This window comes from Dermacentor albipictus, chromosome 1 (genome assembly GCF_038994185.2).
Source record: "Dermacentor albipictus isolate Rhodes 1998 colony chromosome 1, USDA_Dalb.pri_finalv2, whole genome shotgun sequence".
Classification (NCBI taxonomy): domain Eukaryota; kingdom Metazoa; phylum Arthropoda; class Arachnida; order Ixodida; family Ixodidae; genus Dermacentor; species Dermacentor albipictus.
The window spans coordinates 149,147,015-149,173,837 of record NC_091821.1 but is presented as its reverse complement, the minus strand read 5'-3'; the positions used below and the strand labels follow the sequence as shown (position 1 = coordinate 149,173,837).

The 26,823-nt window shown below is 42.8% G+C and overlaps 1 protein-coding gene and 1 non-coding gene across 8 annotated transcripts in view; both read right to left on the bottom strand.

The window, feature by feature from the left end:
- The window catches only part of LOC135903000 (trifunctional nucleotide phosphoesterase protein YfkN), a 102,473-nt gene that overhangs the window by 5,767 nt on the left and 69,883 nt on the right, over positions 1–26,823 (bottom strand). For 4 of the 7 annotated variants that reach the window (XM_070527386.1, XM_065433332.2, XM_065433335.2 and 1 more), the window contains one exon: positions 10,857–11,043. The exons of 1 other annotated variant lie outside the window; for it this stretch is intronic. In XM_070527386.1, coding sequence (XP_070383487.1) covers positions 10,857–11,043 — 187 coding nt within the window. Of the gene's footprint in view, positions 1–9,495; positions 9,582–10,856; positions 11,044–26,823 lie in introns of those variants that run through there. 2 more of the 7 variants (XM_065433333.2, XM_070527410.1) reach the window with 2 other exon arrangements.
- TRNAM-CAU (transfer RNA methionine (anticodon CAU)) lies at positions 3,504–3,576 on the bottom strand. Its single transcript has one exon. It is a non-coding gene; the product is annotated as a tRNA-Met (tRNA).

Genomic DNA, 26,823 nt, shown 5'->3' with positions numbered 1-26,823 from the left:
ATTAAAAGATCCCCGACTGCTTCTCACACTTCCTGGCAACTGTAGCTTATATAACCGTGATGTTTTCCCGGAAATGCTCGTGGCAAACACTATGCACAAAGGTGCACTTTCTGGTTTGTTTGTTTTCTGTTCTTTTTTTCCACAGCGGGCGTCGCGGATGCGGAAGTAAGCACCATCTGGATGGTGTTGCAAGGCATCGAATGGGGTGCACCGCTCCTCTCAAGAGAGGCCTCAAATGGCAGCTGGAAAAGGGATTTGTGTTTGAGTTTCCACACAACATAATTATGTTTCTCGTATATTCAAATCACAATCCGACACTATTATGTCTGTAGGTTGTGTGAAGTCGTACTTTACGAATTTTCTGACCCATTTTACTTTGAGACACTCAATTAGTTCAGTAATGCCTATGCGCCAAGCGGAGGGCCTGTGTAGTTCCGGATGATTTTTCTGTAACGGACAACGCCACCGGCGCTGACACCAAATTTTCTGCGACACAGGATATTCAACGCTATCGCATTAAAAATGAACTATTTGTTTTAAGAGCAGGGTCCCCTCATGACAGAAGCATTAGTGCCTAATAGTAACTATCTCATGCTGCCTCTACTGGTAAAGGAACAGAAATCAGGCTTACACGTCTAAGTGATCGATTGCGAAGACAAATAATAACAATAATAAATATTGCAGCGATTACTGTTACTGACAGAAAAGAGTTGTGAAATGTCCTGTGAGGACTTAATTTGTCAGGTTTAAGATACTTTAATCAACCACAAATATGCTTAGATACATTATGAATCCTTAATGAACAAAGGCTAAAGACTTCCAGCTACAGTGATGACGTGCCTCACATAAGCAAGAAAGTACGAAACACTTTATCAATGTGTAAATGCACTGTTTGTTTCTTGGTTGCATATTCAGAAAAAAAATTCGACATACATGGAGGCAGAAAAAAATTATGCAGATCCCATGCACTGTGGGAATTGATGCAAGCGAAGCTTTCCGTGCTGGATGCTTTGATTGACGATAATTAGCGGTGATGTAGACGGCTAAAGCTTAATTTCTTCAACATTTAGGCTAAAACGAGAGTGGTGAGTTGATGTTAAACATTACCTTGCATGCACCACAGCTGTTTGTCTGCGTAGTACACAGAACACACAGGGAGAGGTGTTTGTTTGAGGCGTCGTTGTGTGCCATATTTTATAACTTCTGAGAGGGTTGAACATTGTTGTTTCCTCAGAAGGCACATCGCATTGCGGCATAAGTATTAAACTTGAATTGGATTATGGGGCTGTATGTTCCAAAATGACACTCGGATTATGAGGCAAGCCGTAGTGGCGGACTCCGGATTAATTTTGACACTGTGATGTTCTTTAACGTGTCCCAAAATCTAAGTGTACGTGCGTTTTCTATTTCGCCCCCATTGAAATGCGGCTGCCGCGATTGGGATCAAATCCACGACCTCTAGCAATGTCATAGCAGCAAAGCAAATGTGGCGGCCACGGAAGTGTTGATTTGACGGTTGACGGCTTCCGTAGTGTCTCCTGGACCATGCGGTGCGCTTTAATTAATGAGGCTCTGCTTCTGCATGCCCTCTGTAAATTGCCTGCTTGACATATTTGCATGGCACGTTAAGGGATAAGAAAAGAGCAGATTGGGTGAGGCAACAAATGCGGGTAAATGACATCTTAGTTGAAATCAAGAAAAAGAAATGGGCATGGGCCGGACATGTAATGAGGAGGGAAGATAACCAATGGTCATTAAGGGTTACGGACTGGATTCCAAGGGAAGGGAAGCGTAGCAGGGGGCGGCAGAAAGTTAGGTGGGCGGATGACATTAAGACGTTTGCAGAGACAACATGGCCACAATTAGTACATGACCGGGGTAGTTGGAGAAGTATGGGAGAGGCCTTTGCCCTGCAGTGGGTGTAACTAGGCTGCTGCTGATGATGATGATATTTTTCAGAAATAGCAGCTACGTACCGTACCTTGAGCTTAAGCTTATTCTGTTTCCCCGCAACAGCTGTCGTATAGTACTGAGGTTTCCTTGCCTTCTCACGTCACCTCCCCCGCCTCTCTTATATGGGAACTGCCTTTTCTCCTTCTTCTCCTCTTATCCTATTTGCACTTCTATTTGCGTCCCCTCTAGCCTCGCACGTTAGTAGAAAGGAAAGCGCTGCAGTTTCTACAATGCTTCTGAGAGGAGTCATAGATAATTACAGCTGTCAATTGGCTAATGTGGCGACAGCCAGGGAGCTCCAGAGGGCATTGTGCACATTCGACGTGGTGCGGTGAAAACAAGTTTCTCCAGTCGCCTTTTCTCCCTTACTTGCACTGTCATCTATATACATGCAGCAGCAGCAGCAGCAGCAGCAGTGGGGAAAGTCGAAGGAAGAGGCAAAGAAAGCTTCGCTTTAAAAAACTAAGCAGGGCATGTCAAGCACCCTTGACAAGGTGATCCCCTCGAACATGCCACTGTGGCTCAGGAGTTGTTGCATTTTCTCTTGCTAAGCACGAGGTTGTGGGTTTTATATACCTGGCCACCTCATCAGCCTCATTACATTTTTCAAAGCGCAATATGGTTGTGTACTTGGATTAAGGTGCATGTTAAGCACCAATGTTTTTCACAAGTAATCCAAAGCCCACATCTAAAATAGTCCAGGTGTTGCTTGAGTAATTTGAATCCAATCTATCAAACAATCAACCTCTTATTTTCCGTCTCTTTCCACACGTTGCCTGATGTTGCCGTTGATGAAAAAATCAAGATCCCAAAGAGAACATGAAGAAAGGTGAAAGCACAACAGTGCATGGCCAGCCTTTGCACAACAACCACCTTGGACACCAGTGCACTTGACATCAAGCCCTTCTGCTCTATATTTGCTATTACTTGGCTTCAGAACTAGAAGGAAGGTGGTTAACCGAGGGGCCCGATTTTTTTTAATCGTATCATGAGAAGTCAACAAAGACACCAATGAAAACATAGGGGATATTACTAGTACTTACCAATGAAATGATAAATTAATGGCAATGGAAGTGGATGGAAAAACAACTTGCCGCAGGTGGGGAATGATCCCACGTCTTCACATTACGCGTGCGATGCTCTAACCAACTGAGCTACCACAGTGCGGTTACCCCATCCACTTTCTTGGTTATTTATGTGTTACTACTAGAACCAACATTGGGAGTGTTAGCCAGCGCCACACCACTCGCAAACCTTGGCAGCGGATGTGGAACATCCTTTCTGCCGCAGGCGAGTACATGATATTTCTGGGTGAAGGCAACTGGTGAATAAGCCCACACGTGCTACCTGAAGGCATCAATGTTGCCAGATTTGAGACCCTCGTTATGTGAAAACGAGAAGAAAGGGAGTTAACCGAGGGGCCCCATATTTATTAATCATATCATGAGGAGTCAACAAAGACACCAGGGAAAACATAGGGAAAATTACTTGTACTTACCGATTAAAGAAATGATAAATTAATGGCAATGATAGTGGATGGAAAAACAACTTGCCGCAGGTGGGGAATGATCCCACGTCTTTGCATTATGCGTACGATGCTCTAACCAACTGAGCTACCGCGGCGTGGTTTCCCCATGCACTTTCTTGGGTATTTATGTGTTACTACTAGAACTAACCTTGGGAGCGTTAGCCGGCGCCACCTCTCACAAACCTTGGCAGCGGATGTGGAACATCCTTTCTGCCGCAGGCAAATACGTGATCTTTCTGGTGAAGGCAACTGGTGAATAAACCCGCACGTGCTACCTGAAGGCATCAATGTTGCCGGATTCGAGACCCTCGTTATGTAAGAATGAGAAGAAAGGGGGCCCGATTTTTATTAATCATATCATGAAAAGTAAAAAAAGACACCAAGGAAAACATAGGGGAAATTACTTGTACTTACCAATTAAAGAAATTATAAATTAATGGCAATGAAAGTGGATGGAAAAACAACTTGCCACAGGCGGGGAACGATCCCATGTCTTCGCATTACGCGAAGGCAGGTGATTGGTTAGAGCACTGCACGCGTAATGCAAAGTATAAGTAATTTCCCCTATGTTTTCCTTGGTGTCTTTGTTAACTTCTCATGATATGGCTTTAAAGCTGTCATTTAAAGGTCAACTTCCATGATTTTTCGAGATCAATGGAGCTCCACATATTTCTACTATGTGTTTTCTTTGGCACTCTGATCATCCGTGTCTAACGGTAGGACTGAAAGTTAATTTCACCGAAAACGAATTTTGCAAATTGTCATACATGCTCCTGTCTGACACCCGCAAATGTATATTTTTTTACTAGCTGCCCTGTGCTGGCTGCCATCAGCACCTACATTTATTTGCAGGTACTGTTGGCTGATTGGGCCGTTACAGGGGTGGGGTACAAATATGGCACAAAACGCATCACGGCTTACATAAAGCAGCACTGTATAGCTAATACTTAATCACAGCGTGCCATTATACATAAGTATAATACAAAATCTGACTTAACAACCATTATGTGAAACAAAGCAGCAATGTGTAGCCGAAAAATGCATCACGTACTACATACTACAACTTACATGATACATATTACATCACATACATCGCAACATTATACATATAATACTAGATTCTACAACTTACACGAGAAATGTTAGACCATGAGGATCCATTTAGAAAATATTTTGTAACTTCAGTTTCAAAATGTTCTACAGTTTGAGAACCAGATATGGCATTCGGTAAATCATTCCAGTCTCTTATGAGTCTAGGGAAAAAAGAGTATGTGTATGTATTCACACGAGATTGACATACTAGAAAGTTGCTGCGGTGGTCACCTCGTAGGCTCCGGACTTGTCGCGGAATTAGGTACTGCGCTGCATCAAAGTTAAATAAATTTTGAGAAAGCAAAAACAAGAATTTAAGTCTGGCTATGTGACGGCGTTCCAAGAGGGGGGGTAACTTTAGTTCTCGCAACATCTCTGTCACAGAATCAGTACGGGAGTACCTTGAAAGAATAAATCTAGCCGCCCTTCTTTGCACTCGCTCAATTTTATGAATTAATCCTTTTTGGTAGGGGTCCCATATGATGCTTGCATATTCCCGTGTAGGCCTTACTATTGTTAAATACGCTGTTAGCTTTACGGGGGCTGGAGCGAGTTTTAATTTGCGACTTAAGAACCATAACTTTTTTCAGTGGTAGAGCAAATATTAGTGATATGTTGAGTCCAGTTAAGGTCTTCAGATATTGTTACTCCTAAGTATTTACATTTGTTAACGGTAGTTAGCACAGGGGAACTTAGTTGATAATCAAAATTTAGGATGTGCTTAACCTTGTTTGTAACACGTAAAACAATCGTTTTTTTCTTTATTTACTTGCATTTTCCATGTTTCACACCATTCTTCAACAGACGCCAGTTACGTAAGATGATGGTCTGATATGCCAGCTTCAACTGCTACCTAATAACTTTCAAACCGTCCATCAAGAAATACTAAGTCCAATATGGACTGTACTGTTCCCGTTTTTCTAGTGCTTTCGTGTACTACCTGTGTTAAATCATTAGCGAAAGCAATATCGCTTACAACAGACGCCAGTGCCTCGCTGAGCATTTTTTGATCCTTGTGGTTACATATCTCTCGATAAATTAAACAGTCGTCGGCGAACAGTCGCACAGTTACGTTTTCATTAATATCTGAACAAATATCATTAATATAAGCGAGAAATAATATCGGTCCAAGGACAGACCCTTGAGGAACGCCTGAAGTGACAGATAAACAATCGGACGGGTAGCCGTTTACGTCCACGTACTGCGTCCTACCTGATAGATATGACCTGACCCATTCCACTATATTGTTATTTATTCCAAGCTGTTTCAATTTAATAATTAATTCATTATGAGGGACCCTATCAAAAGCTTTTGAGAAATCAAGGCATATTGCATCAACCTGTTTTCCGTTATCTATTGCTTTTGAAAAGTTGTGGATGGTGTCAACCAGCTGTGTAATAGTTGAGTTTTTGCCGGAAGCCATGTTGGTTCGAATGAAGTGCTTTCTTATCTTCTAGGTACTTATATATTGTTTTCGATATTATATGTTCGAGGAGTTTGCAGCAGACGCAGGTTAAAGAAATTGGTCAATAATTTTCAATTTTCTGCTTGTCACCAGTTTTGTGTATTGGGATAACTTTCGCAACAAGCCAGTCGTCTGGGACCTGTTTTTGTTGCAAGGATGCATTAAAGATAACTTCTAGGTATCTAGCAACCCATTCAGCGTATCTTCGCAAAAAGGCATTTGGAATTCCATCCGGACCTACAGATTTATGTTCTCTGATATTTAGCAGCAGCGATAGTAATCCTCCATAGCTAATTCGTAAATCTGCCATATCTGACACGTCTGAAAATGACCTTAGTGTAGTTGGAGCAGTAGAATTAGAAACATTTGAAAAGACAGACTGGAAGAACTGGTTATGGTAAGACGCAATTGTGTAACAGTCAGTTACGATTTCGTTGTTAACAACAATGCTGCATTGGCTTTGAGTGGTTTGCGACAAGTGACGCCAAAACTTTTGCGGAGAAGATACCATGAAGTTAGGAAGGGTTTCCTCGTAGTATTTCTTTTTTGCTTGCCTAAGCTTTATTCGAAGCTGTGCTGATAGGTTAGATATATTTCCACTATTTTTTACTTTCCTTTGTCTTCCTATTTTTCGCTTCAGACGAACGACCTCTCGCATCATCCAGGGGTTTCTTTTATTTCTTCTCTTTTTCCTTATTGGTACGAATGAGTTTACGCAGTGCAAGATAATAGATTTGAATCTTGCCCACAACACATTGACGTCATCGTCAGAGCTCAGACTGCCTAGATGAAACGACAAATAATCAATGATGCTCGTGTCATCAGCTTTATCAAAATTGGGAACGTGCGTAGTGCATTCTTTAGGATTTGTTGCCGGAACCTTGGTTTTGATTTGTACAAATACAAGATGATGGTCTGATATGCCAGCTTCAACTGCTACCTGATAACTTTCAAACCGTCCATCAAGAAATACTAAGTCCAATATGGACTGTACTGTTCCCGTTTTTCTAGTGCTTTCCTGTACTACCTGTGTTAAATCATTAGCGAAAGCAATATTGAGCAACACTTCGCAGTCAGCTCGTTCCCGTGACTGTATAGTAATCGAGTTCCAGCACACTTCATGAGCACACGACGATTGCCAAGGAGTGGGTGCCTGCCAAGTAGTGCCAGTGAACACACCTGTTTTCTGCATAATCACACAATAAATCAAGACATAAAAGCTGTACATATAACGTCGGTTCATAGGTATCGCTTTAGCTCTCTTAATGGAATAGCACGTGATAATAAATGGCTTCTTTGAGTTTCTTAAATTTATTATGCCTGTTTGGGCTTGATGGAAGCTTTTAGGCTCACAAAACCAAACTATGATAGGCACTTGAAGGAGTATGCTGTGCCAGCACTCTCTGCATTCACGAAGAGCAGGCATCACCAGAGAAAAAATGGCTCTCCAAGCTATCAAGTTCAGTATCGGTATTAATATTTTCTTTTTGATAATCAAAAATTATGCACAAGTTCCTAAACAAATCGGCCCACCCTACTTGTGACAGGACGATCTATGCAGTTTTAAAAACCAATTATCATAACATGACAAAAAAAGCAACAAAACAAAACATGCTGGAATTCACTTTAATGCTTTTTCCTAGATTCCACCTCAGAATGAATACTATGCCATACTTGTGACTGTATCATAACTGCAAATTGCGGCCCAATCCTGATTTTTTGCCCTCAAGAATGCTCAGTACCTTCATTAACAATGCTCAACAGCACTGAAATGTAGTAAGAATAAAAAAGAATTAAAATCTCTTTTTTTTTTTTGTAGTCCTCATTCAAACAGGATATGTGCTCCACTGAACAGTTTCAGATACTATGATACAGCAAGGGGGACTCATTAGTAGGAGCAATCTGCACAGAGGAACAAGCAAACATTCATGACACACTCCATGTGTCAATTGTGAAATCACGGTTCTGCATGTACTTAATGTAGCATAAATAAGGAGTGCCACATATCCACGACTTTTTTGGTTAAGCTGTTCACCAGTTAACACTCAAATTTCGCATACCAGTGGCATTTCACGGTGAATCTATTATACCATATTGGGTGCCTTGTCTGTTTTGTCCAGAAGAAAACAGAAGTATGCATCACTGATGGCGATGCCAAGCAGGAAGTGTAGAATTTATGGAAACAGAACCATGGCACCATCTGTCACAGTAATAGTGAAACAAGGTCTGCACCACCATTCCATTCCCACAAATTTTATGCTTTTTGTTTCATTGCAAAACAGGCAAGTAAGGTACTCATACATGGTACGTATTAAAATTAAGAATAAGGGTGTTCAAATAGTGAAAGCTACTAATTGAGCCCAATACGAATACATTCAATAAAAATGACCTTTGAATATCCAATTGGATGCCAAATATTTTCTCATTTCTAAACAAAGTGAAATATAAAGTCTGCGTGGAGTCCTTTTGGTAAAAGAAAGGACTATTTACATTATTTGATATATGCATGTAATGCCCTTTACAAGTGAATATCCAGTCCTCAACTAAAGGGCTTGTAAGTAATAAACTGTTTTCAGTTATCTGTTGTACCATGAAAAAAAGTAATGAAACAGAGAAACAGCATGTCACCAGATTCACATAAAGTGTTGAGCTCACTGAAGGAGATAAGTGTAATACTACAGCACTGTGAATTATTTCATGAAGGAATGCAGGCATGGTGAGACTGGCCACGTAATAAACTGCTTTGTCTAAGCCGAGACAACGCATTCGTAGGCTGTATAGGCAAGGCATCCTTATTGAATGACTGGAAATTACTTTCGCAGAAGTTAGCCACTTCATGCATTTGCTGAAGAATTCTGCGCAACATCAGTCACTGTCCATCAGGATAGCCGTTTGAAACAGTCCTCACTTACATCGGTCTTTTTCTTGCTAGTGCTACATTATGTACTTGAACAAAAATCAATATCCAACAAACCCAATGGTGAATTCTGAAATCAAATACAAATCGAGTAGCAAAGAAGAATCAATTCATATTTGCGATTGCGGTCATTCGCACACATCCCTATGCTGTACTTGGTGCTACTTTTAATTCACAGTATGTATGTGCTTATTAAATGTTTTATTTACTTTTTACCTGCCACCACTGCCTGAAAGAAGACGAAAAACAAGTCTCCACACAGAGACGCCATGAGTGATGGGTGAGAAAAAGAGCACATCTATGAGACAGCCTAATGAGAGAGACAGCTGCAAGATATTTGGTCACTAAGATTTCCAAACATAAAGTAAAATTGGAGTGAAAACTAACAGCTACCAAGCAATGTACTGTTAGGATTCTTACATGCACAACTGAAAGCACATCACCCCATGAATCAGAATTTTTGCATGCTGGTGCATAAGGCAAACTGCTTGCACTAGATAAGTTTCAGCCAGAGCCATCATGCCCAGAGCTAGAGTTCACCTCGGTGGTTCACAGTTGAGACCAGTCTACCTGCACTGTGGATAGTCGCAATTCAGGGTCCAGGGAACTGAGCCCGACCGGAACCACTGAAGTGTTGCACCAGACACAAGGAGGGAAAATGCGAAGAAGCAATAAAACACCAATCTGAATAAAGAAACTTGGGCAGTGGCATGTTCCACAATTGCACATAGCTAACTGTTTCATTGATAGACAACGAAACATTACAGTCGAACCCTCAAATATGTAAAGTTCATTTAAATTAATATTTAATGATCTATTTCATTAACACAGAACGCTTCCAGTAAAGATTATACTTTTTCCTCTACAGTTTAAATTTACAGAAACATCTGCAGGTCCTGTGTGCACTTTATCAGACTCTGCAAGAAAGCACAGACATAGTGAGTAAAATGCATCACTGTTCCATTTACTATCCCAAGGCCCTGTTGGTGCCTCCACTGCCTCTTTTCTGCTTGTGCCTGTGAAGGTACTCAACACATGCAAAAAAGAAGCAAACCTTGTACAGTGACAAGCAACAGCCAAATCTTGCAATGTCTGTTAGATCAATTGACATTGTCAACAAATGGTGACGAGTCCATAGCCTACAAGACAAGAGGCACGTTTTTGCACACAGTTTGGGCACAGGAGCACTAACATGTCAAAGTTTTCACACAAGCAGTTGTGTTCTTGCACATGCTCCCCAGTTACACCATTAAAAGGAAGTGTATGCAAATAGTGCTCCCCAGGACTGACTGGTTAACCAGTGGCCTGAAACACACATGAGGCACGCCAACATCAGACTACTTAGGCATTTTGGCATAGCACCATTAGCAACAACAAGACTGGTTTCATTACAGCACAAGTAACTTCATTTCTAGGAATGAAACACATTATGTTAGAACCAAAATGTGATTTTTAACTATAAATAACTGGTGCAATGGATGTATATCACTGCACACTTCATGTGGCCACACAGCACTGCTTAAACAAACTCCCAACACAGAGAGAAGAAAGCAATCATTTATGTGGTCCTGAGTTATCATGGCTTGTTATCATGGCTTGCCGAGTTATCATGGCTTGAGATTATGGATGTTGACATTAAAGACATCACACCACACCACATAGGCTTCATGCCCATACCATGACAGCACTGCTTTGGTTATACTTTTGTCGCTCTCATGGTGACACAAAAAGTCAATGTTTGAAGCATGTAATCTGGGGTTGATTTTCTAATGTAACCATATTTAAAGATTGCACTACTCATTTACTACATGTTAGCCAACATGACTGTAGTGGACATCTAAAATTTGGATGCAGGTAGTTTGGCTGCATTAGCATAAAAACTGACAGAATAAGGAGCTTACTTCTTCAGTCAAGATGACTATGCGATTCTCAACTTTTGGCTCCATTTTGCATGTCTCGTGCTCAACGTCTTCAAGCGAAGTCTGCCGCTGGCGAAACAACCCCCTTCTTGCTGATGCATCAAGGCTGAGGCCTCGCTTCAATGGCGGCTTCGTGGTGACGTCTTCACAAGTTCGCACCAGACTGTGCCTTCAGAGAAATTATTGAGAAAACATTGAGTGCCCACTTCCATATTCATTTTTCTGGTACTGCGCTTGCACTGTTTTGATTTAACAGTGCCTGAGGTGTATTGGCAATGTGTGCTGATCCACCCAATTACTCCAATACATATAACTTGTTTCAACTGAAGTAGAAACTTTTTTGGCAACAGCATAGAAGGAATCAAAATGCACTTTCAAGTTAAGTCTTGGGGCACATAATTCTTTCTTTCCTTATTTATTTATGTATGTATGTATGTATGTATGTATGTATGTATGTATGTATGTATGTATGTATGTATGTATGTATGTATGTATGTATGTATGTATGTATGTATGTATGTATGTATGTATGTATGTATGTATGTATGTATGTATGTATGTATGTATGTATGTATGTATTTATTTATTTATTTATTGTTTCCACAGACACAGCCTAAGAGGGGGCCGAGGCTAAAGGAGACAGAGCACCTGACAAGGGCCCCAGCCCCCTTGCACAATATACACAGCCAAAATACATCAACAAAGTTCGGTCAGACAGACATCATAGGTTCAGACAGAGGGCAATATTAAAAAGTGGGGCTAGTCACTGCTCGAATATATAGTCAGCATATAATTGGTACAAAATATTTACATACACAACATAATGTCTGCAACGTAAATACAGAACACAGCAATTCAGTTACCAGTCAGCACGCTCAACAACATCACTCATAACCATGACACTCATCACAAAAACCAAGACACAGAAACCAAGCACAATTTCACAGCTGTGTATCAAAATTGCAGTAGCTGAGAGGAGCATGACAAGAGAGAACAAAGCGCACTTTTTGAGGTAATTTACAGTAATGAAAACATAATGGTCGCTGTTCACAAGAAACTTCCTACAGTATTTCTTAAATGTATGTACACCTTTATTAAAGTCTACTTGCATATCTTCTCTGTTTAGAGCATTGGTTATGTGGTCAATGATGCAATTCAAATATATCCTTATTTTGTTATAAAGAATCAATTAATTCAATCGAGAGCTTTTCAATGGGCTGCGAAACAATGACTGGAATTTTCCTACAATCAACACAATGCACTGTTGGAATGAAAGACTGCATTTTCATTTTTACGTCACATCTTCCAATTTCTGGCACATTCGAGAGACCCCAAAAAATAACGTTTCAATATGAAATACTGTTGAAATTGGCCTCCAGAGCTTGTCACACTTCCCAAGCCAGACAATACAAAATATGCAAAGTGTGAGCCTTGGCTGACAAGTACAAAAAAGTTCTAAATTACAACAGCGATGACTCTGCAAATATGATTGGGTTGCCCGAGTTCCACTCTGGCAGCTATACTGCTTTAATGATGCCTCAGACTTTCACACATGCTCTGGAGTGCACGTCATTCTGACTCTTGTGTTAAAGTAACATTGAGCACAGTTGGACTTTTCCCCACAGTGGTTAACTTTTATTCGTGTGTCAACAGTGCACAACATAGGAAAAATGAATCCTGTCGTCTGGAGTTTTCACCCATATGAGGGCACCCAGTCAATTTCAGCCTAACGCTCTGTAGAAGCTTGGGTAACAGATTGATCTCTTACTGCTTTAACACAGTCTGCAAAATTATCTTAATTCTTTGAATCCTGGGGTTTTACATGCCACAACTAAGATCTGATTATGAGGAACACCATAGTGGAGGGGCTCCAGATTAATTTTCACCACCTGGGATTCTTTAAGGTGCACCCAATTTACAGGCGTTTTCTGCATTCCGTTCTCATCGGAATGTGGCTGCTGCGGACAGGATTGAACCTGTGACCTTGAGCTCAGCAGCGCAACGCCCTAGCCACTTGGCTACCACACTGGATGATCTTATTCTTTACTAGCATACAAAACACAGCATACGGAGTCTACAGCACTTATTTAAGGTGCTTTCAAAGAGATGACTGAACTTGTTCAGTCATGTATAAGGAAGGTAGTGGATGCTCCCTGTCCTGACAGTTACCATGTTAAAAGCCTATAAGAATGCAAAAAAGGAAAGCTTGCTGCAAGGAGTCAAAATGAACACTTCCTGCATGATAAGAAAATACATGTTCTTCACAGTTACCAAGTGACTACTATCCAATATAGCACAGGAATCCTATGATTTCCAACTTTCCATCGATCCCTGCAAAATATATGCCAACTTTTTAATATGCTCCGTTAGAAAAGTTGTAAACCACGGACAAGACATATTTTGTATATTTTATATCTTTTTACTCCCAGTACTTCCGAGTAATATCGCTGACATTCTTTCTGTTTATGCACTTCATGGGTGCTTCTTTAAATTTCACATAAAGTTCTCGAAGACATTGCAAGAAATTACTTCTGCTTTGCTGCCATCCAAAAATTCAATGAGTAAACAACTTTCTGTTATCCAAGTTATTCAAATTTATTGAAATATGGCATTCTTGAAGTAAAACAATAAAACAAAACAACATTGAACATTTTTACATTTTCAGAGGTAAGGAAAGATTTAAGCTGGTCAATATTCAAAATGACTATTTAGTAGTAATCCCAAGGCTGGCCCCAATTTCATTATATTCGTCCTCAAGATGCAATGCTGTTCCATGTATTTGTCTCATATAGTGCACAAGGAAGGCCTTTAAGAAAATTTATACAGTAAAACCTCGTTAAACCGTACCCGCTTAAACAGTAGTTTCATTTTAAAAGTAGTAAAGTCTAATCCCCGACTCAGCGGCCATTGAACATAACGTGTTTTGTATCCGCACAAACCGTACCAGCTTACTGCGTATGTATTGGTTAATACGTAGTGTTTCCACTTTTCATTGCGCAAACACGGTGGTACATCGTCTCCATCGGCCGGCCTGGCAGAACAACAATCCTCAGAGATCAGAACAGCCTCCAAACACCCTGTGCGTTTTTGCGGAAAGGCACACCAACATCATTTCGGCGCCGTGCCAGAGGGTGTTGTGGCGTCGTGCAAGCAAGGACTTGCATTATTGCTGAAGCTCGGATAAAAAAAAGACGTCGGGTGCTCAGCATAGAAAAAAAATTAGAAACCGTTTGTGCTATCGAACGTGACACGAAATCGGCGCTGGCAAGTAACATGGGTCTACTGTTGACTACTGTGTGTGGCATTTGGAACATGAAGTTGCTCGGCAGCACTGCTGCGACCACAAAGAGATGTCGGTTACGAGGTTCGACTTTTCGTCATCGTTGCCTCTGTTGTTGCCGAAGTGTCGCCTGGCAACAGTGATGAGGACGACATGGGAAACAACAGCATGGGTGATTCAGGCCCGACAGTGGCAGAAGCTGCCCATTACGTCAGCCTCATGAATGCAATCGCCGCAACGAGAACAGCACCCCGCAATGAAAAAGGCAGCCTGCAACTTCTGCAATGCTATCGTGCCCGTTCACGGAGAATATACAACACAAACGAGGAATCTGCCATGTGAGCGTTTGTCGAGAAGAGGGGGCTGGCTGAAAAGCTGGCTGGCAGCTTTGAGTTTGAGGCTGCTGTCGTTGCTGCTAGGCTGCTGCTGCATGAAACGAAAATAAGACTTTTGTTGCACGAAATGAATAAATACTGTATGTTTTTGCCCTTTCATCGCACTCTGTCCGAGTTCCGTTTTTGACAGGTAAGTGGGCAATCTCATGCTATTTCGGTTAAGCAGTAGTACCGTTTAGTACGTAGTTTTTCTGAGCTCCGGCCAACTACGGCTTAACAAGGTTTCACTGTATATAGAATACCAATGTGTTTTGCTGCATAGCTTGGGGATAACTATCCTGAAGCAGGCGTTTGTCTCCGAATTTCTGGTAGCTAGATGTGCTTTGAACACTAAGCAGTTCAATGCTGCAATTGCTACACATTCCCTGGAAAGATTAAATTTAATTGGCAATTTTAATTATTGACACATTTCTGCCTATCGCTCAGATTATGATGGCCATGATTACAAATTTATTTTATTTATTTAGAACATACTGCAGTCCGTAAACCAAGTAGAGGTGGCATAATACAAAGAAAACTAACTAATCATTTGTAGCTGAAAAATATTTTTTATCCCTAATGTGTTTTTATAATTTCATAATATACAGGGCTACCAATAAGCACCAGCACAGACAAGTTGCTATAATTAGGCCTACACAACATGATAGACGAGCTCATTGAAGCGCAATGTACGGCACAATACGAACGCCTCTCTAAGACTAGAGCAGGCAGACACATCCTAGAGAGACTAGTCATAGGTTACCACACACAGCACGGTGTCAAGGTGGTCATCCCAAGAGAGACGAGGGAAATGATGGTAATACCCCCCATACCAAAGAACATGCACCCAGAACCAATAAGGACAGACACGAGAACAGAGTAAAGCAGATACAGAAGAAATTTGGCAGTGACAAGGATGCAGTCTTTGTAGACGTGGCTCTATACAATCGCAGACGGGGGTTTACGGCAGCCGTAATTGATAGCAAGAAACAGTGTAAGACGTGCATGACGATACGCACCACAAGTAATGAGACAGTGGAAGAAGTAGCCATAGCGCTCGCAGTAGCTCAGACTAACACAACCATGATAGTCAGTGACCCTCAGACGGCAGTAAGAAACTTTGCCAACGGCCGAATCTCCCCGGATGCACTACGCATTCTTCTTGCAGGAGGCCAACATAGCAAAAGAAAGATATACATGACATGGACACCTGCTCACCCCTCGCGGAGGACGGCAACAACGAAGCGGCACACGACGCGACTCCAGGGCTTACGTACCGAGCCGCAGTTGCAAGTGACGGCACGGCACCCTCCGTACGTGATGGAAGGGTAGATGAGTGGGAGTGGGAAGACAGAATGACCAGATATAATGCCATCACAAAACACTAGAGGTTACAGAGGGGCATATTCCCGCGACCTCACCCAAAATTGACAAAAAAGCAGTTTGACACATGGCGGCAGTTATAAACTAGGATGTATCCAAATCCTGTGCTCTCGCACATCATATATCCAGATATATATCCAACGAACAAATGCAACAAATGTGAATCCAGAGCCACTCTGGAGAATATATTATGGGAATGCTGAGGGATATGTAACAATACTGAGAACACGGCCTCTAGCAAACATGCTGGGAGGCCGCACTGGGAGGCCCCGCCCTCGAGGATCAACTGTGGGCCATCCAGCGGGCTGAGGATGCCGCCAGGACCCACGAACTCCTGGTCATCACCTACTGCAAGATGGTGAGGAGGGCCTTTGGCCCTCCTCACCAACTTGCAGGACACACAATAAAGTTATTTCCTCCTCCTCCTCCTCTGCTGAAACACAGGGTAGGGATAGTGTTTCAAAAATGTTCATGAAAAACCGTTATAGAGAGAAGTGTTGGCAGGTACTCTCGAGTAATTGAAGTGCTTGCAAGCACATTTGGAGTTTTAGTGTGTTTATACTGCCCCCTTCGCATGCTACAATTTATATTTACAAGGAAAATATTTTTACGAGAATTTGTTTGGAACCTAAAATAACATGGATAAATACTGCTTACATATGACCCAAACTTCTCAACCCTTTCTGTCCTGGAATTTTTTACATGCGTACACATGTTCTCTTCCTTCGCATTTTATGGAAAATAATACTTAAGATACACAAACTGTTTCAATATACAGACAGTTTTATTGGCACAGAGGAACGTAGCCTTGAGCCAGCGCGCAGCACCAAACTCCTCCTCACACTGGTATGTGCGAATTGCCATTTCTCCCAGCGGCAGCTTGGAATGGCAGCGGTGCCATTGCAAATTAGTGCTATTCTAATGTGTTCCGTCTGCTATTGCTATGATGTCAGATGACTCAAAGTCAATGAGCTACCACTGTGCTGTATTCGGTTGCAAAAATAACTTTCGGAAGCAAATGCGACGCACATCTTCAGTCGCGGCAACTCTATGGAATCTGCTGCTGCGGTTGCAGGCAAGCGTCGGATTTGGATTGCAAGCACAAACAGAAAGCACATGGTACCACGAGCTTCGTCGTGTGTATGTAAAGATTTTGTTTCCAGTGAGCACAGGGCAATGAGCGCGGCACCCATGATCAAACTGGGATATGAATGAAAGGTGCACATTCAAGCCAGTGGACGAAGCCAACTATTTCTCCGTGCACGGACAATGAAGCTATTCTGTTCAAATGTGCTCTAAGATTATCATGCTTGGCAACCAACATTCTGGTGGAAGTTGACTGGGGACGTATTATGAAAATGGTACATGCCGACAAACAAAATGAAGGTGCCTTCTTTTTCGTTCTGTAACTAAAGCCATGCTTACCATGTGCCGGCCACGTATAGTTCACATGGGCTCTCTCTCTCCGAATATTACTGGCAAGTTGCCTGGTCGCTGACTTGCATTGCACACTGTATTACTTCAGGAAATAAAGTTGCTGTTGCAGTTAGTAGTTTTTCGTTTATCAGGTCTCAAGCCGGCGTGGTGCGCTTGCACAGGCACCTCTCAGTGTGCAGTCTTTCAGCATGTCGCATGCATCTGGTTGATCACGGCATATTCGGGGACACTGTCACCAGGTCTTTTTATGAAGTACTCCATGTTAGCAGCCATTTCGGTCTAGCTAATTTACAGTTGTTTATATTGACAAAAAAACTAGATGCCCAGGTGCCAGGTAAACAATGCCTAGAAAACTGCACTGCAAAAGTTTTAGGAGCGCAAAAGCTAGCAAAACGTTTCCTTTCCTTGGAGCTTCACTAGTCAGCTGGATAGGGATGTACGCCGGTGCGGCATACCACATGGCACACAGAAACACCTCCGATTGTTGCCACCTGGGCGACACCTTAATATGTCATGTATCGGCAATGTTCAGATTTGACTTGCCTCCTATTTTGATTGTGGGCAGAGCTGTGGCAGTGCCTCTAGGCCCATCGCCAGCTCAAAGCTTATTAACAACATGTTAAGAAGATTCCCAATCGCGAAAATTTGTTGGGACCTCTTGGGAAAACGCAAAGTGATGTCACTCGTCCTCAACAGCATGTTCACTGCGCACCCTCTAGCATGCTTCCACATGCCAGCATGGGGCCAAAGGACAGACGGCGATGTGATCGCAAACTGGCGGCGCCTTCAATAAAATGGTCTACAAGTAGGGCTTTGGAAACCGCACCTTAAGCTGTAATGCATGTTCCAAATAAGAACCATTAAATTAAATTAAAATCGCATTAAACAGAGTCTCAGTGAAGCATAAATATTGTTTGCATATCAGGAGTTCTATTTATTGACAAAATGTGCTGAAATAACGATGTCATTTCCAATGGTGCAGAGTGCAGAAAAAAGAAAATAGAGAACGAAATATGCAACCGGTACTTTGTGGTGCACATTATTATTAGTAAATAATAATGTGCACCATGACAAAGTTATCATTATCCTTTTAGTCCTATTTCTTGTTCTGCTTTCAGTTATTCACAGAGAGATGAGAAAGCCTCATTTCAAGTCATAATTTTTTTTTTTATGTACTGCTTGCATAGAAAACTAATCAGCCATCATGATATTCCAGTGAAGCAGCCATTCCATTTTAAGGGAAGACCTGGTTTTAATCTTTGTGGTCATGAGAATTTACCCACATTATGGTAGTTCTGGTCAGAAAATAGTTCACACATTTTGAACACCGTGCAGAAAGAGTACTTGTTGATGAAAGGTACAGTAAGCGATTGAATTCAGAAAATTTTCTTTATTCCTGAGGCTCTTGTAGAGTGTACAGCCTCCAGTCAGCATCACATTATGGATTATCACTACAAGAACTGTTCTCTCTAGGGTCTTCACCATCGCTTTCTTTTTCAATGCTCTCACCTGAAGGTATTTGTACCGTATTTTCCGGTGTATGAGACGCACCCTTGTATAAGACGCACTCGCCATATATGAAGGCTCTCATTGAAAAAGTTGGTATATAAGACGCACCCGTGTATAAGACGCACCCCAATTTACCCACTTAGGCTAGTCAGGGTTAATTAAACACGCTTGATCGACCATCGCGAAATGAACCATGGGTGGACTCATCTGATCGCATAAAAGCTCCGTAGAGCTAAATAAAGTTATCCTACCCACCTACCTACCTATCTGTGAGAAGTTCTTGGTTTATGGTTTATGGGGTTTAACGTCCCAAAGCGACACAATGTCGAGAAGCGCGACTGTCGCCATCTTTGGGAATTTCACATTACTTTTGCTTGCGCCTCCGAAACGACCGCGTGTTTGCGATTCTGGAAGTCGTCATCCCCGCCGTTTCATGATAAAGTTCACCTAAAAAAAGTTGCGCACGGCGGTCCCCGTATTGAAGTATTAACCGTGCTACAACCGCATCACTGGTAGTGATATTTTTTCGGTGAAAAAAGCTTGAGCATGAACCTGAGTAATTTCTGAACCCGCAAAAAAAAACGAAAAATTCGCATATAAGACGCACCCTTGTATAGGACGCACCAGCAAGATTTTTGAAAAAAAAACCGCGTCTTATACACCGGAAAATACGGTATTTGTACCTGAGAACAAACATATTCCTACTCAGCACTAAAATCATCTTCAGATTCTCTAAACTCCCATGAGTTCATTCCATAAAACCCATATGGATAAAACATTGTCACCCTCTCAATGCTTTGCGCCATGAAAAGCGAGTATGAACATTTTAAGTGTGCCATAAAAAAGGCACGGTGCTCATATACAGATACTGCGAAGTGCAATTACCAACAATTCAAAAATAAAACTAAAAAACTTGGCAGAGGCATGTGTTGGGCATTTACCAAGATGTGACCAGAACTGATATTTACACGTATTAAGAGAGGCCTGGCACTTTACCGCAAAAGGTTATGGGCCAAAAATATTAACACATGCCTGCATGCATGGGTGCCCAGACATACAACACATACATGATTACTGTGTGCTGTTCAGAATCCGCAGGTCTTGGAGAGTTTGTTTCTGAGATATGACTAATGAGTTGCAACTCGGCTTTAAAGTCAGAAAGATCACCGCTTGTAAAAGGAGACCCAGACCATGTTTTGAAAGCCCTTATTTCTTATTTATATAATTTTTTTACTGTGACTTTTGCAGCTGCCCAAACTGTTTCTCAACATTGTGGTTGGATTAGGAAAATTTTTTAAAGCAATACAATGCTGACAAATCGCTCAGTACAATGAAGTCAAGAAAACAACATAACATGTGTCAAGAAATCACAATATTGACACAAAACATGATATAATCGTTTCATGCAACTAGGCATTCCATATGCTTTACCCACAGACTCCACATAAGGAACTAGAACATGTGACAACTCCCACTATCATGTGCCTGCTATTTTCGCCGTGTTACCATGTGCCCGCCACACTAGCAATAAGATTTCCTGACCATTGCTCCACTACCTTGCAACATCTTGGCCACTCCTAATACATGGCACCAATACTTGATACCTCTCCATAGAGGTCAGCAGTAGGGAGCTCAGTGCCCTCCCTGTCAAAGTAGCACCATCTCCAGAGTCAATTTTGTCCCAACATCTTCACAATGATGATGCTCAGACACAGTTAACACGTCCTTCTGCACTTAAAGACCAGACACAAAAGGAATGGTATCATAAGGCCAAAGAGACACGACGATTCTTTAGCCCCGACTCAAAATTTAAATTTTTTTTCAAACAATAGTCTCTTGTCAATAGCACTATTCACATCAGGCATGCCTGACATGAAACTCTGTAATAACAGCAGTACGCGCAATCATTTTGATGTACTTTTTCCTCGTCTCGCTAATATTCTTCACCCATGAATGTAGGTCCGGCTGATTGCGCGTACTGCTGAAAATACACACATAGACTTGAAGCGGTCTGCGCTGGACGCATGAAAGAAGACGAAGGAAGGTGCTAGGGGAGAAGTGAGAAGGAAGAAGTTGGAATAAAATGGCGGACGATACCCGTCTCACTTAGATGATGTCATTTCTGTTGCCGTTCTAGTTAGGAACGCTACATTTTGGCGCAGCCGACAGTTTTCGAAGACCAGCGATGCGGGTGACGTTTTTCGTCGACCAGGCGTCATCAGAGTCTGTTGTGTTCACCCGATACGAAGTGCACGGTGAGCCAGCGACGGACCTTCCTCTTGAAGTTAGTTCTACCGCGCTGATCAACGTGGTACTGCAACAAGCTGCAATCAGCCGCCAAGCCCTCGTGCAAACAGGATCGGTGACAGTGAATCTACAACTGCAGACACTGAGCGAACTCGTTCTGGAACCCATACGACGTGGCACCCTCAAAGAGGAAACGCCTGCCGGGAAGGTGAGCCTAGACTTGAGTGTTATGGAACTGCAAAGGAACATTATACAACAGATCGAAATAATGAGAACTTTCGTCCAAGCGCTTAGTCGAGAGCAGTCAGCACGAAGTATTGTTGAACCAGATGTTTTTGAAGGAAAATCGCAAAATGCACACTACTGGCTGTGTTTTTTCGAGTACGCCTGTGACAAGAATCTGTGGCACTCCGACGACACAAAGATTTTGCATATGCGCCGCTATTTGGGCGGTATAGCCAGAAAATGGTATGATGTGCAACTCATGGATTATGGAACAACATGTTGGGAACTGTGGAAAAGCAACTTTTTAGGGGCTTTCGAAGGCAACGCAGTAGAAAGATGGGATGCGGCACTGCGGTTCAGCTATACAGGTGGCTCTCTGCTTGAGTACTGTCTTGAGAAGCGTCGCCTGTTGTATTCTGCAGAACCGAAGCTGTCGTCTTCTGCTGTTGTAGCTTTGATAACGCAAGGGTTGTGTATCGAGATCCGTAGTCATGTCCAGCTCAAAGGTCCAAGAACGTTTGATGACCTTCTGAACTTTCTACAGACCTCAGTGCCAAGAATTACATCGAGAAGACAGCCAGATGGTAGAACAGAGCAACTTGATTCCAATCTAGAGTCGTTGCCGTCAACTGAATGTGAACACAGCTTCATAAACAAATCTCTGGGAAGCGTAAATCATGACTGTGAGGATGGTGAAGAACCAATTACCGCAGTTCACGGCAACCTACTTCCACATAATCTGTCTACCGTGCATCACAAGCCCCAGAAAAAGAGCTTCAGTGAGACAGTATATTTGGTGTCGTCAAGCTTATTGTACGCCCCCATTAAGGTAGATGGCATTGAAGTGAAGGCTCTCGTTGACAGTGGAGCTTCGGTATCTATTATCAACAAGACTCGAGTGGATGCCAGTCGTCTGCACGCTGGTAGAACATTGCGTGTCCAAGCCTACGATGGGTCAGTGACCATGCATAGCGAATGGGTAACCCTGGCTATTGAATTTCAAGGAAATGCTATTACCAGTGACGTATTGGCCATTCCCAATGTCACCTACGATTTTCTTTTGTCCCGTCCAGACATGAAAAAACTTAAGATGAACCTCTATTGGGATGACAAGGTAATGGCCGAAGACACGATAAGAACAGAAGACCCTGGTGAAGAACCTAGTGTATCAAGGCTAATTTTTCACCACGAAGACATCAAGACTAAGTACCCAGAGCTTATATGCATAGGAAGCTACCCTCCAGCAATGAAATCCCATGTCGTTCCTTTCGAGCTCGCAGATAAAACAGTGGTTCGTAGAACCCCCTATAATATGTCCAGAGATAAAAAGGTGTGGCTGAAAAAGGAGTTGCAAGAAATGTTAGACGCAGGTATCATCCGGCCTTCTGTATCCCCATTTGCTTCTCCTATCACTATTGCACCTAAAGAAGACGGGACATTCCGCCTCTGCACAGACTACCGGGCTCTCAATCGTCAAACTGAATTGATACCTTATCCAATGCCGAGAATCGACGACATCATTGACGAAACCGGTGGTTGCCATTGGTTTTCACGAATAGATCTCTGCAAGGGCTTTTGGCAGATTCCACTAAGTGAAGAAACGAAGAAGTACACCGCGTTCATAACCCCATTTGACTTGTTTGAGTACGACCGCCTACCATTTGGTTGGAAAAACTCCCCTGCGTGGTTTCAGAAGATTATGACGGACATTCTGAAACCTTACCTGGGCACATTTTGCAATGTGTACATCGACGACATCATCATCTACTCAAAGACAAAGGACGAACACCGTAGTCATCTTTCAAAAGTTCTTCATGCCCTCAGTCTTGCCCAACTCAAAGTCAACTTCAAGAAAAGTGCGTTCTTTCAAGATACCGTAGTATTTCTTGGCAGGGTGTTTGATGGACAGACTAAAAGCACCAAGCAAGAATCGGTAGAGAGAATCTCCAAGCTGGTAAAGCCTTATGATGTGCACTCCCTGCGCGTTTTTCTTGGCCTTGCAGGACACTTCCGGGCGTTTATCAAAGACTACGCACTGAGAACAAGGTGCCTCACACGTTTAACTCGGAAAGACGTGCCTTTTCATTGGGACGAGAAGTGCGAAGCTGTCTATCGTGAGCTTGTAAAACTAATATCGTCGGACCCCATCTTGCGAATACCGGATTTTTCCTTGCCTTTCGTGCTGAACACGGACGCATCACATTATGCTACCGGTGCAGTTCTATACCAGAAGCCATCCAAACAAGCTGATCAAACCAAACACTACGTCGTGGGGTACTACAGCTATACCCTGAAACCCGCCGAAATCAATTACTGTACCACAGAAAAGGAAGCTCTGGCCGTCTTAAAAGCTGTGCAGTACTTTCGTACTTACCTGGAAGGTGCCAAATTCATACTTTTCACGGACCATCAAGCATTGACTCAACTTCTGAGCATGGCCCAGCCAAGAGGCCGCATTGCTAGATGGGTGAACTATCTGCAACAATTTGATTTCGTAATTTCGCACCGTCCTGGCCCACTCCTCACTGACGCTGACGCACTATCAAGATTACTTGTACAGGAATCAAGCAATAATCCAGATACAATCAATCATATTAAGCTATGGGAAGGTACAGAAGCGCTCCAGTTTATCAATGGAAGGTATCACGTACCACCAACTATGATTCCAAGGATTCTTCATCTATACCACGACACCCCTGAATCGGGTGGACATGATGGCTTCTGGCGCACTTATAAGAAATTGCTCATGAGATTCACATGGCCGGGCATGAAAAACGACATCAGCCATTACATCCGCACATGCCACCTCTGCCAGGTGAACAAAGTTAAATTCAAGCAATCGACAGACGTTATGACAAACCCTGAATATTCAAGCATCCCGTTCGAAGTAATTCATTTGGACTTCGCGGAGCTCAAAAAGAAGGGGGAAGGAGTCAAGCGAACGCAAGCTTTCTTGCTCTCCATAGATGAGTGCACACGGACGATTGCGGCTAAAGCTGGCAAAGAAGACGCAAACAGCGTAATAGACCTCCTCAAAGCTGAGTGTTTTAAACACACAAAGACGCTCGTCTGCGACAACGGGCCGGCTTTTCGGAGTGCCAAATTATCAAAGTGGGCCCAGGAGCACGGCATCATGATAAAGTATTCTTCTCCATACCACCCGGCAGCAAACGGCCTAGCGGAACGTGCCATACGAGACATCAAACAGTATCTGAAGATGTATCCAGACTTTGCCGGTGGCTGGAAGTGCTGTCTCGAGGCCGCTGTGAAGCATCACAACAGATCATACACCACGAGTTTAGGCTGCAGCCCTCATTTTGTAACTTCAGGTACAGCGCCCATACTTCCTGCAGATCGTGAGCTAGGTCTCCTAGAGAACCTCGAACTTGCGGAAGTAAGGAAAACTGTCAAAGAACAGGAGATCTACAGGCGCCGCATGAAGCGAAACTTTGATAAAAGGCACAGTAGCGAGATACCGGACATACAGCCTGGAGACTATGTCCTTGTAAGGAAAGGAGCTGTGCCCTCAAATTCAAAATATTGCGGACCATTTCAAGTTATTAAGACTGCATGCCAGCATGGAATATTGAAGAATGTCTGGTACGCCGGAGCCTCGGGCCAAACGGAGTGCGCCGCTATTGGAAACGTATTCAAGTATTACCCCAGGAGGTGTAATTAAAAGAAATCCGGAAGAGTGAAGCGGTCTGCGCTGGACGCATGAAAGAAGACGAAGGAAGGTGCTAGGGGAGAAGTGAGAAGGAAGAAGTTGGAATAAAATGGCGGACGACACCCGTCTCACTTAGATGATGTCATTTCTGTTGCCGTTCTAGTTAGGAACGCTACAAGACTCTCATCTGCTTAACCTATGAGATAAAAGACACAGGATAGTGCAGAATTGGAAGAAACATAAACAGAATCATAGCCTTCGCAAACTTATTGAGCAAATAACATTAGAAGCACAAGAATACGCGCAAAAACTTTGTATCGAAAATTGGTTAGAAACATGTGACAAGCTCAACGGCCGCCTACATCCTGCGAGAGTGTGGAATATCTTAAGGTCACTTTTGGGCCAAGGAAAACCACGACACACCATGGACAAGATAATGATGAGCTCTGGTCAGACACGCGAAGAAATAGCTGATGAAATTCGTCAGACGTTCTATCCCTTGGACCAAAATGCAGAACAACTTCCGGATTACCCAACTGAGTCACTCTAAGAGAGTACAACAGGCACAAACAGCCTGTTTACTTTAGCTGAGCTACATACGGCTCTCTCTTCGCTGAAACGAAACACAACGCCTGGCAAAGATGGGATAACTTTTAGAATACATCAACAATATTTGGGAATCCGAAATCCTTCCAGAGGAGTGGAAAACGGCAATAATAATACCAATCCCGAAACCCGGCGAACCAGCCAACTGTATCACAAACCTACGTCTTATATCTTTAACGACGTGTGTAAGCAAACTGATGGAATGCATGGCCCTTAACCGTCTCAACTGGCACTTAGAAAACAGCAGTGCTTTTCCTTACACAATGACAGGCTTTAGATCACATGTTAGCACTCAGGATACCATGCTTCGTATCTCGGAAGATGTGTATCAAAGTCACAGTCTCGTACAAACCAGAGTAATCGCAGGTATAGATATACACAAGGCGTTCGACCACGTGAAACACTCCGCTATCCTTAAGAACCTCTTGACCTTACGAACCGGCGCCCGCCTCTACAATTATATTAAAGATTTTCTTACCGGTCACTCTATACAAATTCAAATCAATGGAGAGCTTTCAGCGCCATACCCTCTGAGTATAGGAGTCCCTCAAGGCTCAATCCTATCACCCACTCTCTTCAATATTGCTTTGCTCGATCTGCCTGCCCGGCTCTCTTCCATCGCACTACTCAAACACAATATTTATGCAGACGATATTACTATATGGTGTTGCAAGGGGTCCCTAGGAGAACAGGAGCACACCATCCAGTCAGGCTTAGATACCATTCACGAATACGTTAACGGTATTGGGCTTAAGTGTTCTCCAACAAAATCTGAGTACATAATAGTAACTAATCAAATAGGCCGCCGCGCAGAAGAGCAGCGCCAAAGCATCAGTCTCCATATCAAACACACTGAAATACCGCGCCGATCTAACATCAAAATACTGGGCTTCATCCTTCAGGACGACGGTAGAGCTGAAGTATGGTTGGAAAAAACGATCCGACAACTAAACCAGATATACCACATGCTATCTAGAGTAACACGTAAAGACAGAGGACTAAAGGAGCAAGAACTTCGAAGGATTATTGAAGCGCTTGTCTACTCCCGTGTGCTCTACCAACTTCCATATCAATCTCTCACTAAGACCCAGCACTCCAAATTAGGAACGGCGCTCCGCAAATATACAAGATTAGCTTTAGGAGTACCCCGATTTGCCGATTTGCCGCAAACAACCTTGTGGCCACCACTGGGCTTTTCAACACATTTGATGAACGCATTAC